The sequence below is a fragment of the Macaca thibetana genome, chromosome 6 (genome assembly GCF_024542745.1).
Source record: "Macaca thibetana thibetana isolate TM-01 chromosome 6, ASM2454274v1, whole genome shotgun sequence".
Lineage (NCBI taxonomy): Eukaryota > Metazoa > Chordata > Mammalia > Primates > Cercopithecidae > Macaca > Macaca thibetana.
In genome coordinates this window covers 1,355,865-1,369,851 of record NC_065583.1, presented here as the reverse complement: position 1 = coordinate 1,369,851, position 13,987 = coordinate 1,355,865, and the positions used below count along the sequence as shown (strand labels likewise).

Genomic DNA, 13,987 nt, shown 5'->3' with positions numbered 1-13,987 from the left:
GCTTAGAAGCAGGATGTACAGGACAGCCCCCTCCCTCTGATCGTATTTCCGCTGCAGGTCCAGCGCCTGGTCCCCACCTTGGCCCTGCCAGGTGGCTGACTGTGCTGAGCCCAAGACTCCCTCGAGACCTTGCTCATGACTTCCCCAGGAGGGGCCTTGTCAGCTCCCAGAGAAGCGGGAGTCAGACCACGACCTGGAGACTGATCTGCTCGCCTCCGGGAGCCTCCGTCCAGTGGGGGCAGTGCCGCCCCCTCCTTGCACACCCATTGTGCACTTGCCCTCCACTTTCGAACTAGACAGGGTATTTGGGGATAGATACACAGGTGGAACCATAAAGAAAAGGGAACAATTAGCACAAAAGTCAGAATGGCCATCGCCTCTTGGGCATAAGGATGAAAGACACTTTCTAGGTCTTGTCCGGAGAAAAATGTTCTGGCTAGTTTGTAGTCTCCTAATCTTGGAAGTTGTATTGGTCATGGATTGATCAGTAGGACAGAAACTATTCTAGCCATTTCCCTGGGACTGACCCAGGGCCTGGAGGACAGAAGTCAGGAAAAGCCCTGCAGCGCCCGGGTCCTGCTAGCTCTCCAGAGTGGGGATTTTAGAGGAGCCACAGGAAACCTCTGCTCATGGTCACCACTGCCTGGGATGCTGAGGTGGGTGCGTTTTGGGCAGCACCCAAGGGCCGTAGCAGAACCCTCCATTTGCGGAAGCCACATTTCTGTCTGCTTCTGCCAGAGAGAAATACAAAAGGGTTTCTGCTGCTCAGCTGTCTTCCAGGTCTCCCGTGAATGCCTCTCGCTGGTGGACAACCTGGAAATGCAGTTCCCAGGTTTCCAGCCCCTGTGATACACGTGAAGGCAGAGGAGGGGATGGAAGTTTGCTGAGTGGCCCGTAGGTAATCCTGAACAGAGTTTAATGAGATACTAGTGCGGCGCACATCCGTTGGCATGGAGACGCCATTCAGGGTGTGTGTGATAGCACTTACGTAGGCAGCCTAAGTTCCGACTTCACAAGACTTCAGAACTTTCTGGCTTTCGATCTTCTTGTCTGATTGTATTAACGAAACCAGGGACTGTAATAGGTTAATTGGGGGAAAAAATACAAATTGGAGAGTTTCAGCCCTCTGTGCTGTCTCCAGGTTCTGGCCAACCCCTTCCAGGTTCAGTGGCCGCTCTGCTGAGTCCCAAATCTCTTGCGTTTGTTGTATCGTAGAAAACAGCCCTCCTTTTCCTACTAGAAACCCATAGGTCTCAGGTGTGGAAGAGGCCCATGGTTACTAACAGGGCTGCCCCTCCAAACATGGCCGAGCTCCTGCACAGTCCTCAAAATCCAAAGTACACAAAAAGAATGAGGTTAACAAAATGCAAACACACACACAAAATTGTATGTTCTTTATTGTCCTAAAATTGCATAGTACTTTGATTGTGCACGCTTTTAAATCGAGAGCAGAGTCGCCCACTTGAAACTACTCTCTTGCATGGGATGTTTCAAGCTGTTTTACTATATGGGCAAGGAGCAGGGACCAAAATGCTGCCTGGGCCTAAAAAGAGCTGTGATCAGATTCAACAGAAGTTGGAGAGGGGGAGGGATCTGGGCCACACACGAGAAAAAAGTGTGGAAGGAGGTTGAGATTTCAACTGGACTTGTAGGAAGCACAGATGGGTGCTGGAGGGGCTTCATGGATGTCAGGGAACAGGATTCAGGAGCAGCCTAGACAGGAAGGAAAAGGAGAAAGGAGTCCAGAGGGCCATGCCTTGTGCTCACATCTGAGATGAATGCCACCTGCCAGGGGCAAGCCTGGAGACAGCGCACGGGTAGCCAGGATGAACAGTTTGGGCGTTACCACGGCTACGGGAAGCCGTACCACATACTAGAAAAATAACTTAAAAGCTATACAATCGTCATTATAAATATTTTGTCTTCTAAAACTAACTCTAGTGTTGGTTATAAAAGGTTCACAGTTACTCTGAAGAGAGCTGTATCTCTATTGCACAGTAGTGGAGAAGTCTGCTCTGGTCCCCATGTGTAAACAATGATTCCCTTCTCCGCTGGCGACTTCAGGACACAGAGAAACAGTATCTGCTGTAAGCAAAAGCACTTGGGTAGAAGGCACGTGGCAGCTGTCAGACTCTACAGGAGCAGGCAGAACATGTGGGATGCCCACTTCTCCTCCCAGGTCGCATCCCTGCTGTTGGGACAGGTCTGGAATCAGAGGAAAGGTGGTGATGGTCTTGTCACGGTCTCATCCTCATTCCACAGTTACAGACTTGGCCAGATTTCTGGGGAAGTCAACCTAAAACGAAAAAAAGTGGCTGTTCAGGACCCCGAAGATCTCAGCAACATGCTACCCCTCAAAGACAATTTTCAGAGTACTTAAAAACAAGGAGACAGACGTTCACCATAGTCACCAACCTAGAGACCTGCCTCTTGGAAGCAGATTCCTTAGTCCAGAAGCTTCATTTAACTGTATAAGGGTTAGTCCCTCAATAAACATTTATTGTGTACCTGATGTGTGTCACGATCTGTTAACATGATTTAAAGAATATGGTTCATGCTTTTAAACACAGGTAACTTGATGTATACCGTTAAAAACTCACTTTTCTTGTAAGAATATATATGAATTCCATGTGACTAATTCATTTAGGGTGGAGTGGGAAGGAAATATAGGAATGGTTCATCAGTAGGCTTCTACTGGGCCGGGCGCAGTGGCTCACGCCTGTAATCCCAGCACTTTGGGAGGCCGAGGTGGGTGGATCATCAGGTCAGGAGTTCGAGACCAGCCTGACAAACATGGTGAAACCCTGTCTGTACTAAAAATACAAAAAAATTAGCTGGGAATGGTGGCGCGCCTGTAGTCCCAACTACTCAGGAGGCTGAGGCAGAGAATCGCTTGAACCCAGGAGGCAGAGGTTGCAGTGAGCCGAGATTGCGCCACTGCACTCCAGCCTGGGTGACAGAGCGAGACTCTGTCTCAAAAAAAAAAAAAAAAAAAGTAGGCTTCTACTGTATCTGGTATCTGCAATGTCTTACATTTAGATATTTTAAAAGATGAAACACATATGAAAACATGTTAGCAAATGTCAGCTCTGGATGATATGTACATATTCAGGTACTCATTATATTCTTTGTATTGTTATGTATCTTTAAAAGCTTCAAAATAAAATTGTAATAAAACTTTTATTTCTTTGTACTGTGAACTGTGTGTTCTTACTGTGAGAAGAACACACTTCTCAGCAAGAATATCAGCTCTGGATGATATGTACATATTCAGGTACTCATTATATTCTTTGTATTGTTATGTATCTTTAAAAGCTTCAAAATAAAATTGTAATAAAACTTTTATTTCTTTGTACTGTGAACTGTGTGTTCTTACTGTGAGAAGAACACACTTCTCAGCAAGAACAGCAAGAACACACTTCTTGCTGTGAGATAATAAATTGGTTCTTTTCTGGAACATAATTTGGCAATATATGTTAGGAGTCCAACATGTTACATCATAGCTCATTTGTTAGATTAAGGACAAAATTTTTTTTTTTTTTTTTTTTTGAGACAGAGTCTCGCTCTGTCGCCCAGGCTGGAGTGCAGTGGCGTGATCTCGGCTAACTGCAAGCAAGCTCTACCTCCTGGAGTTCACACCATTCTCCTGCCTCAGCCTCCCGAGTAGCTGGGACTACAGGCACCCGCCACCAAGCCCAGCTAATATTTTGTATTTTTAGTAGAGACGGGGTTTCACCATTTTAGCCAGGATGGTCTCGATCTCCTGACCTTGTGATCCACCCACCTCGGCCTCCCAAAGTGCTGGAATTACAGGCGTGAGCCACCGTGCCCGGCCAGGACAAATCTTAAATGTGGGACAACATTGTATATACAAAGATGTTCACTGCTGTGTTATTTATGAAGACAAAAAACTGGGAACAGCTTAAATAGTAGAAGATTGGCTAAGTAAACATTAAGAAAATCATGTTATAAGATTGTGGTGGAATATTATGTAATGATTAAATGCTACATATAACAAGCTCATAAAGATGTAAGAAAATACTTGCAATATAACAATAAAAGGAAGATGCAAACATTTTATCCTTGACATAATATTAAATAATATTTTTTAAAAAAATTCACATGCACAGGAAAAACCTAGACTAAAATACTACATTTGCTAATTGGCATTGCCTCTGGGTGATGAGGTTGTTTCCGGTTTTTTGTTTTGAAACAGAGTCTCACCCTGCTGCCCACCCTGTGCAGTGGTGTGATCCTAGCTCACCGAAGCCTTGAACTCCTGAGCGCAAGTGATCCTTCCACCTCAGCCCCACAAGTAGCTGGAACTCCAGGCACATACATCAGGTTAATTATAAAAAATGTTTTTATACAGGCAGGGTCTTGCTATATTGCCTAGATTGGTCTCAAACTCCTGGCCTCAGGCAGTACTTCCACCTTGACCTCCCAAAGTGTTGGGATTACAGGCGTGAGCTGCCTCACCTGGCCAGGTTATAGGTTAGTGCCATGATCAGAAGATACATTTTGCAGTTTCCAGCTTGTTTTGGGGGGCGGGAGGTGGTATAAGCTACTTTAAAAAGAAAGCTATTTTAGGCCAGGCGTGGTGGCTCACCCCTGTAATCCCAGCACTTTGGGAGGCCAAGGTGGGCAGATCGTGAGGTCAGGAAATCAAGACCATCCTGGCTAACATAGTGAAACCCCATCCCTACTAAAAATACAAAAAAACTAGCCGGGCGTGGTGGCGGGCGCCTGTAGTCCCAGCTACTTGGGAGGCTGAGGCAGGAGAATGGCGTGAACCCAGGGGGCGGAGCTTGCAGTGAGCCGAGATTGTGCCACTGCACTCCAGCCTGGGCGACACAGCGAGACTCCGTCTCAAAAAAAAAGAAAAGAAAAAGAAAGCTACTTTAAGTAAAATTACTTATTCTATGACTATTTAAGTATTCAAAGAACACAAAGGAACTTTGGGGCTGTGTTTCTCCTCTCTGCTGTTAGGTGCGGTTTTTAGACGTACGTCATATCCTCGGAGCACAGCCAGGTGGAAGGACAGCAGCTGCAGCGGAACCACGCTCAGGATGCCCTGGAGGCAGTCCACGGTGGGAGGCAGCTCGATCGTCTTATACGCAAACTTGGAACTTTCAGTATCGTCCTTGGAGCACAGTATAATGGGGCGACCCTGGGGCAGAGAAATAGGATCATAAAATAGATGGTCTCTGAAAGCGGCAATCCCGGACGCATGCGGAGGATCTGGAAGCTACAGGACTGTGATGAGAACAGTCCTCTTTTGCATTTGCTGGAATCCTGGGTGAGGTGGTACACGTGGGACACAAACGCTTGGAAAGGATCAAGTGTCTGGGGCTTTTTGGTGGGCTTCTTCCCCTTCCCTGAGAAGGAGATTGCCACCCTGCTGCATCATGCGGCACCCGTGTGTGCCTTGCCGAGCGCAGGGCAGACTCACTCCTAAGTCTGTGGGGCTCGTAGTCCAGTGGTGGAAAACAAAAACCTAGACAAGGACACCAAGAAATAAAGATGAATTCCAAAGACATGCCACCAAGGCAAGAAAACAGGATAATGTGATTGGGAGACGGGTGAGGTCTCCGAAGCTCTCTCAAAAACAGGAGACATTTGGATTGAGCCCTAAATGATGAGGCCAACTCTCGGCAGAGCATTCTGTGGGAAGAGCATTCCAGACAGCAGGAACAGCCAGCACAGGCCTGGAGGCGGGTGTGGGCGCAGCGTGAGTGGAAGCAGAAGGAAAGCTGGAGTGCCTGGAACTCACTGAAGCAGGAGGAAAGGGCCAGATAACGCAGGACAAAAAGGCAGGTTTTTGTTTTCCACCACTGGACTACGAGCCCCTCTAGACTTAGGAGTGGGTCTGCCCTGCTCTCGGCAAGGCACAAATGGGGGTGCCAAATGGTGCAGCAGGATGGCGATCTCCTTACCAGGGAAGGCTCACCTGTGGCTTGACGGGAAGGTATGGGAGGGTTTTAAGTGGGCAAAGGATGCAGTTGTGTTTTATCCCCTCACAGTGACCTCTGTGCTGGGCCAGGGGTGGTGACATCTGGATGGGGCACCTTGTTGGATTTCACCTCCCTGAAACTTCATGAACTCTGCCCTCCCACCTCAGGGCAGCTGCTGTGCACAAAGCATTTGGTTGGTCTCTGTGGCCGGTTCCAGGAAGGAGCTCCCAGCCTCTGGACCTTCCCATGTGACAGAAGCATCTTCGTTATTCATGGGAGGTCTCTTGGACTATACCTGACTGTATGCTAAGGTGACGACTCGTGGTGGGCCTGCAGATAGTCCCAGGATGGGGTCTCGCTTGCCAGAAAGCCAGCCACATGATTAGAGGGGTGGGGCTTTGAGACATGAGCCTGTCAGCCTGATCTCCCAACCTCCAAGGACAAAAGTGGGGCTGGCCGCTGAGTTCAATCACATGGCCGATGGTTCACTCTGTCCTGCCTACTTAATAAAACCGCAATACAAACTCCGGACACTGAAGCTAGCAGCTCAGGGGAGCTCCCTGGAGACACACGGTGACGTGCCGGGAGGGTGACACATCCTGAGGACACAAACTTCACATTTGGGGCCCTCAAACTATGGGTCCCTTGTTTGGGGTTGGCTGTGATTTTTATAAGAAAACTGTAATAGGATAGTGATTTCCTGAGCTCTCTGAGTCGTTCTAGAAAATTATTGAACTTGAGGCGAGAGTGGGAATCCCTGGATTCATAGTCAGTTGCTCAGAAGTGCGGGTGGTTCCCTGGCTTGCGACAGGTGCCTGAATCAAGGGCAGTCTTTGGAAAGCTGCGCCCCTGCCCTGTGAGATCTGGCCTAACTCCAGGTAGTTCGCGTCAGAGCTGCCTGGCCGCAGAACGGGGAAACCCTGCCCCGGGGATCTCCACCAGGAGCCCCTCCCCCGAGCTCCAGGCCAGCATCCGGCGCTGCTCACGGCAGTGTGGGACCCCGGGCCCCGCCAAAGAGCTGTGTGGGACAGCTGCAGGCTGACCAGTTCCTTTCCAAGGGTGTGCACTCCTCACGGGGGGCCCGGGGAGGGTGTGCGCTCGCAGCCACGCGCTGGCCAGACCATCCATCGCTGGTACTGGCAGACAGTGGTGAGGTGGGCATGCGTGCAGAAAAGCAGGAGAGAGCTGGCCCAGTCCGGTGGAGAGCCCTCACCTGGCGGGCCGTGACTTGCTGCAGGGCATTCTGGCATTTGGCAAAGCAAGGATCCTTCATGATGACCATGATGACTGGCATCTGCTTGTCAATCAGTGCCAGGGGCCCGTGCTTCAGCTCCCCAGCCAGGATGCCTTCTGAGTGCATGTAGGTGATCTCTTTAATTTTCTGGAAAGAGGAGGTGAGATCAGAGTCACTCTGGGCAGATGGGGCAGGAGCAGATCAACCAGAGGGGAAGACGGGGAACCAGGGGAGGATGACTCCGGAAGGCAGAGAGCCAAGGGTTGCAAGGCAGACAGATGCCTGGAGTGGTTGACAGCACTGAGGACACCCAGCAAGGGCCTGGGGAGAGGCCTGGTTACCATCCAGGGCATGCACCAGACCAGGACACAACCTCTGTGTCCCCACACCAGCCCCGGGCACTGCTGCTCTGTCTCTCTCCAGTCCCATGCACAGCCACCCCTTAGGACAGACAAGTTGGAGTCAGCCTAGCTCACCCTCTCCTCCTCCCTAGCCAGCCACATTTATCACGATGGCATTGTATTCTGCGTAGCTATACCTTCAATTAATGATCTGATTAAGCATTCGCCCATTAATAACTTCTAAAGAGTGGTTCCACGCAAAATCGCACAAACTGGGGTGTTATTTGAATTAATTTTTTTCCTATATTCAGGTAGATCCATCTGTATTCAGTTACCACAGATCCACGTCATTGAAATGGTGAGACAGGCCAGGCGCGGTGGCTCAAGCCTGTAATCCCAGCACTTTGGGAGGCCGAGACGGGCGGATCACGAGGTCGGGAGATCGAGACCATCCTGTCTAACACGGTGAAACCCCGTCTCTACTAAAAATACAAAAAACTAGCCGGGCGTAGTGGCGGGCGCCTGTAGTCCCAGCTACTTGGGAGGCTGAGGCAGGAGAATGGCGAGAACCCGGGAGGCGGAGCTTGCAGTGAGCCGAGATCGCGCCACCGCACTCCAGCCTGGGTGACTGAGCAAGACTCCGTCTCAAAAAAAAAAAAAAAAAAAAAAAAAAAAATGGTGAGACAGTTGAATAAATCATCTCTTGACTCCCGCCAGCACTGTTGATTTGGGTCAGGGCAATGCTGTAAGGAGTGTGGCTCCACTCTGGAGGCTGCCGACAGCTGCAGGGCTGGCCTCCCAGTGACCAGAGGACCACTGGCTCGTGCCAGCAGCCACCTAAACGCTTCTTTCTTCACCAGACTCATGTGGCGGCATGGCTGAAATGTGCACCTTTCACCAGTACATTCAGCCGCTGCAGCTGAGCCCCCCACCCATGAGGCAGAGTCATCTGGGGGCTGTCAGTGCACCCCAGGCCTTGTCTCTACTGCACCCCAAGAAGCAGCACCTGCCTGTCCTCAGCTTCCTGTACCAGGATCTCCAGGGGGCGGGTGCAGGAGATGGAGCTCACTGTGGTCAGCCCAGCACTCCCCACCAAGACCAAGAAAATCAATTCTGAATGTTTCCGGTGACCACTTGCAACCGGCATTGTCTTATTTATTTCCTTCCTTCCTTCCTTCCTTCCTTCCTTCCTTCCTTCCTTCCTTCCTTCCTTCTTCCCTCCCTCCCTCCCTCCCTCCTTCCTTCCTTCTTTCCTTCCTTCCTTCTTTCCCTCCCTCCCTCTCTCTCTCTCTCTTTCTTTCTCTTTCTTTCTTGAGATGGGAGTCTCATTCTGTCACCCAGGCTGGAGTTCAGTGGCACGATCTTGGCTCACTGCAACCTCCTCCTCTTGGGTTCAAGTTATTCTCCTCCCTCAGCCTCCCATGTAGCTGGGATTACAGGCGTGCACCACCATACCCAGCTAAGCTTTATATTTTTAGTAGAGATGGGCTTTCACCATGTTGTCTAGACTGGTCTCGAACTCCTGACCTCAAATGATCTGACTGCCTTGGCCTTCCAAAGTGCTTGGATTACAGGCATGGGCCACTGCACCAGCCTAGCATTGTCTTTCAAATGCGGGTGGTGGGGAGGAGATGGGAGAGGACGGCAGCCCAGCTGGGCCATGGTTAATGCCCTCATCTTGATGGCCAGTGCAGCCTCACCTGGAGCGCTGTCCCTGTTACCTGGGCTGAGCCTCTGCTCCGTGCACGGCATGCTGACAGTGAGAGGGCAAACCCGAGATGCAGGGCCCTGCCCGGTTCTCTGCCCACCCTCTGGGCAGCCCTGTGGCCCTGGCACCTTGTCCCTGCCCCATCAGCTTTCTCTTTGCTGGTGTGGATCTTTATTGCTGCAGGCGGCAAACGGCCTGTCATCCATTTTTGAAAAAGCAGGGCCCTCAATGTTTATTCCTGCAGGATCTCGAACTCCCCTTGGAAGTTTGAGGGGTAACAAGGAAACTCTGCGGAGAACCCCCCCTCGCAGTTTTGGTGGTGGCGGAAAAAAACAAAAGCCCCATAGACTCGGTCCCCATGGACTCAGGTCTGATTCGGGTCCTCTACGTCATCTTGAGTGAGATAGTTAAGCTTTTGGAGGCTTTGTTTCCTCCTGGATGAGAGGCGAATAGCAACCGCCAGCCTCTCCTAAGAAGCTCATGAGGCCTAAGTGAGCTGTTCCAACTGGGCCCTGGCAGTGGCTGGAGAGCTGAAGGGGCACACCCCAGGCGCCTGTCCCTTTCTCCTCAGTAGACTGGGAGCTCCCTGGGGCAGGCACCTGCCTCACCCATCTCTGTGTGCCCAGGGCTAGAAACCTGGTGGAGAGCTGGTGCTTGGCATAAGCTCACAGGAGTGGTCAAGGGGTCCTTAGACCCGGCCCTCCCCAAGCCCAACGCCCTGCCCTCCTTCCCGCTGGTTCCTCCAGGTCTCCTGTGCCTGTCCTCCTGGGGGTGGGGGCTGGGGGGGGGCTCACCAGGGCTCCCTCCAGGCAGGTGGCGTAGTTGTAGCCCCGCCCCATCACCAGCAGTGACCTCTGCGTGTACAGCTCCAGGGCTAAGTCGTGGATCTTCTCCTCCAGTGACAGCACCTCCTTGATCAGCTCTGGGCCATGCACCGAGCAGAGGGAGAAAACCAGTCATGCCGATTTTAGAGCGATATTCATGAAAACAAATGCTGGGGTTTAAGAGGAGGTTTTGAAACCCACATCACTTAGTACGCTTTGCTTCCTTGCATTCGTTTAAAACAGATTACAGGAAAGAAATAACTCGGGCTCCTGGCCAGGATTTTGTCAGGGTGGGGATTTGTACTGTGCGAGTACTTTCTTGAGCACCAACAAGGTAGGCAGGGAAGTATCATTTCTCACTCCATGTTACAGGTAAGACAACTGAGGCTCAGAGAGGCAAACTCACCCACTGGAGACAGAGCTGACACCACCAGTTAACACCCCTCTTTCCTGCTGTGTCTCAAGACAAGGCCCCTGTAAGTGGGACCACCAGTTCTCCAACTGTTTGGTCTCAGGACTCCTTTACGCTCTTGAAAATTATTGCAAGTCCCTCAAATTATTGCACATCCCTAAGAGCCTTTGTTTTTGAGTTAAATCTGTCAACATTTACCAGATTAGAAAATAACACTGAGGGCCGGGCGCGGTGGCTCACGCCTGTAATCCCAGCACCTTGGGAGGCCAAGGCAGGCAGATCACGAGGTCAGGAGATAGAGAACATCCTGATTAACACGGTGAAACCTCGTCTCTACTAAAAATACAAAAAATTAGCCAGGTGTGGTGGCGGGCACCTATAGTCCCAGTTACTTGGGAGGCTGAGCGGAGAATGGCGTGAACCCAGGAGGCAGAGGTTGCAGTAAGCTGAGATTGTGCCAAAGCACTCCAGCCTGGACTACAGAGCCAGACTCTGTCAGGAAAAAAAAAAAAAAAAAAAAAAAAAAAGGAAGGAAGGAAGGAAGGAAATAACAATGAGAAATTTAAAAATATTCACTTAAAAATAACAACACTAAATCTATTACATTACTACATTTTCAACAAGAATTAGTGAGAAGAGTGGTACTGTTTTTTGTTCTTGCAAAACTTTTTAGTGTCTGTTTTTTTAATAAAAGACTGTTGACTCTCATATCTGCTTTCACATTCAATCTGTGGTGATACGTTCTTTTGGTTGAAGTATAAAAATAAAATTCAGCCTACAAATACAGATTTGTAGTTGGAAAAGCAAGGAGTATTTAAATTATTTTTCAAATAATTGTGAATGTTGTTCTTTGACACCACAGTACATCGAACTTGAGAAACAGTAGGCTCTTGAAAGGGTAGGTGCCAATATAGCATCTGAAATCCTATCAATAAACTTTTTCTACTTTGTTATGTTAAAATTTATTGTTCTGTCTTATGCTTTTAAATGGAACATTTACAAGTGCATAATTTTGTGACATCATGAACTGGCCACAAAGGTATGTAAATCTTCTTAAAATGGACACATTTTATTATAAAATTTTTTTAACAATCACCTTGTTGAAGTCACCTTGATCTTATCAGAGAAGTCTTTATTTTTTTTTGAGACAGTCTCACTCTGTCATCCAGCCTGGGGTGCAGTGGCGCGATCTTGGCTCACTGCAACCTCTGCTGCCCAGTTTCAGGTGACTCTGCTGCCTTAGCCTCCTGAATAGCTGGGATTACAGGTGCCTGTCACCGCACCCAGCAATTTTTTTTTTTGTATTTTTAGTAGAGACAGGGTTTCACCATCTTGGATAGGCTGGTCTTGAACTCCTGACCTTGTGATCCACCTGCCTCGGCCTCCCAAAGTGCTGGGATTACAGGCTGAGCCACCGCGCCCGGCCCTAGAGAAGTCTTTAAATGTTGGGAACTGGTGAAGCTCATGGTAACAGGTGTTTTCTAACACTCAGAGTTTTGCTTGGGAGCTCAAAGGTTATCATTGGCAACACATACCATGGGTTGCTTCTACTGGTGCGTCCGCTGATGGTTCATTTCGAGAAAATGTCTACCGAACACCAAATCAGCTTGCTATTCAATGGCATGGCTGCTTCTCTTGAGACAAGCACCGTTCTTCACTGTACAGCAGAAAGGCCTTTTTTTCCCCCCCAGATAGAGTTTTGCTCTTCTTGCCCAGACTGGAGTGCAATGGCGCAGTCTTAGCTCATTGCAACCTCCACTTCCCGGGTTCAAGTAATTCTCCTGACTCAGCCTCCCAAGTAGCTGGGATTAAAGGCACGCACCACCACACCTGGCTATCTTTAGTAGAGATGGGGTTTCACTGTGTTGGTCAGGCTGGTCTCGAACTCCTGACCTCAGGTGATCTGCCCGCCTTGGCCTCCCAAAGTGCTGGGGTTACAGGCGTGAGCCACCGCACCCGGCCTCAGTAGAAAGGCTTCATGCATACTCTCCATTTCATTATAAAGAATACTAAAAAGAGTTGCAATTTACAGACCAATAATTTTTACCACCTCATCAAGGACATTCCTCTTTTTTTTTTTTTTTTGAGACAGAGTCTCGCTCGTCGCCCAGGCTGGAGTGCAGTGGTACAATCTCGGCTCACTGCAAGCTCTGCCTTCTGGGTTCACGCCATTTTCCTGCCTCAGCCTCCCGAGTAGCTGGGACTACAGGTGCCCGCCACCACGCCTGGCTCATTTTTTGTATTTTTAGTAGAGACGGGGTTTCACTGTGTTAGCCAGGATGGTCTCGATCTCCTGAACTTGTGATCTGCCTGCCTAGGGCTCCCAAAGTGCTGGGATTACAGGCGTGAGCCACTGCGCGTGGATGTCAAGGCCATTCTTAAGGGAAACTGGCTGTGTGCTGGTGAAGGACACAATGACCAGTAGGCCTTCTAGTGTGCTGGGTGCCAGGCACAGCCACCACTGCCTTTGCAAATGTGGATACAGGCAAAAAATAAAAAGAGATTTGCTGTAAAAAATATATTGCTATATTACTATGTGAACAGTTTTGCTTAAAGGGCTTTGCAGACACCCAGGACCTGTAGACCACATCTGGAGAACCGCTGACTCAGACGCCAGAACTGGGTCCTGTTTTGCATGGTTATGACCTGGCTTAAAGGAAGAATGCTCTTCTCAGAAATAAACCTTCAGCATGCGGTCTCGGCCAGTGTCAGGCCCCGAGGGCCTGGAATTGCCCGTTCTCTATGGTGGCCCTTCCCCCACTGCCTGCTCTGGGGTTTGGCCCCGGCTCCCAGGGAGGCTCCAGTGCCCACTCTGTCTCTGGGAGGGCACCCCCCGAAGCCCCGTGATGTCCTGTCCGCAGTGAGCACTCCACGCCAGCCTGGGGCAAGGCTCGACTCGTCTCCACCTCTCAGGCCTGCACAGAGGTCTCTCTCCTACTCTGGCATGTGGGTGACTGGAGGACGTGAGCCGCTGCTTATCTTGGCAGGGCAGGGATGGCACGCGGGGCAGGGCATGGCACTGGTTCTTAATGTATGTGTGGTGGATGAATGAAGAAAAGGGAGGCCGTGGTCCCCAAGAAGGTCATGATTTAGTGCAACAGACACTGTACCTCACCAGCTACAACAGCTGGGGCTGTGCTGCTGGCCAGCAAACGGGGAAAGTGTGGTGGGACTGCCAAGGAGTGCCTGGCATAGGAAGGGCCTGAGGCCATTTGCTCTTTCTCGGGTACTTACTGAGCACCTACTATATGCCTGCCTGTGCTGGACACCAGCTATCCAGCGGCGGCTCTGGCAGACAGGGCTGTGTGTTCGTGGAGCTGACATGTCAGCTGGGGGAGACAGGCCAGTCAACAGTTAACAGGGAATGACCTCCGGTCATGAGGTCATGAGGTATGTTACAAAGAAAGTAAACAGGCTAATGTTTCACAGAGTGCTGGGGCTGGGGCCTTAGTGTGGCCAGGGAGGGTCTCAGGAGGTGACATTTGAGCTGAGGTTTCGGAGATGAGAAGCTGTG

The 13,987-nt window shown here is 50.1% G+C and overlaps 1 protein-coding gene across 1 annotated transcript in view; it reads right to left on the bottom strand.

Moving 5' to 3' along the window:
* Positions 1 to 1,380: 1,380 nt before the first annotated feature.
* GFPT2 (glutamine-fructose-6-phosphate transaminase 2) overlaps positions 1,381 to 13,987 on the bottom strand; it is a 54,410-nt gene continuing 41,803 nt past the window's right edge. The window contains exons 16-19 of the mRNA XM_050794198.1: positions 10,032 to 10,159; positions 7,168 to 7,335; positions 5,009 to 5,170; positions 1,381 to 2,296 (exon numbers count right to left, since the gene is read on the bottom strand). Coding sequence (XP_050650155.1) covers positions 2,252 to 2,296; positions 5,009 to 5,170; positions 7,168 to 7,335; positions 10,032 to 10,159 — 503 coding nt within the window. The 3' untranslated portion in view covers positions 1,381 to 2,251. The remainder of the gene's footprint in view (positions 2,297 to 5,008; positions 5,171 to 7,167; positions 7,336 to 10,031; positions 10,160 to 13,987) is intronic.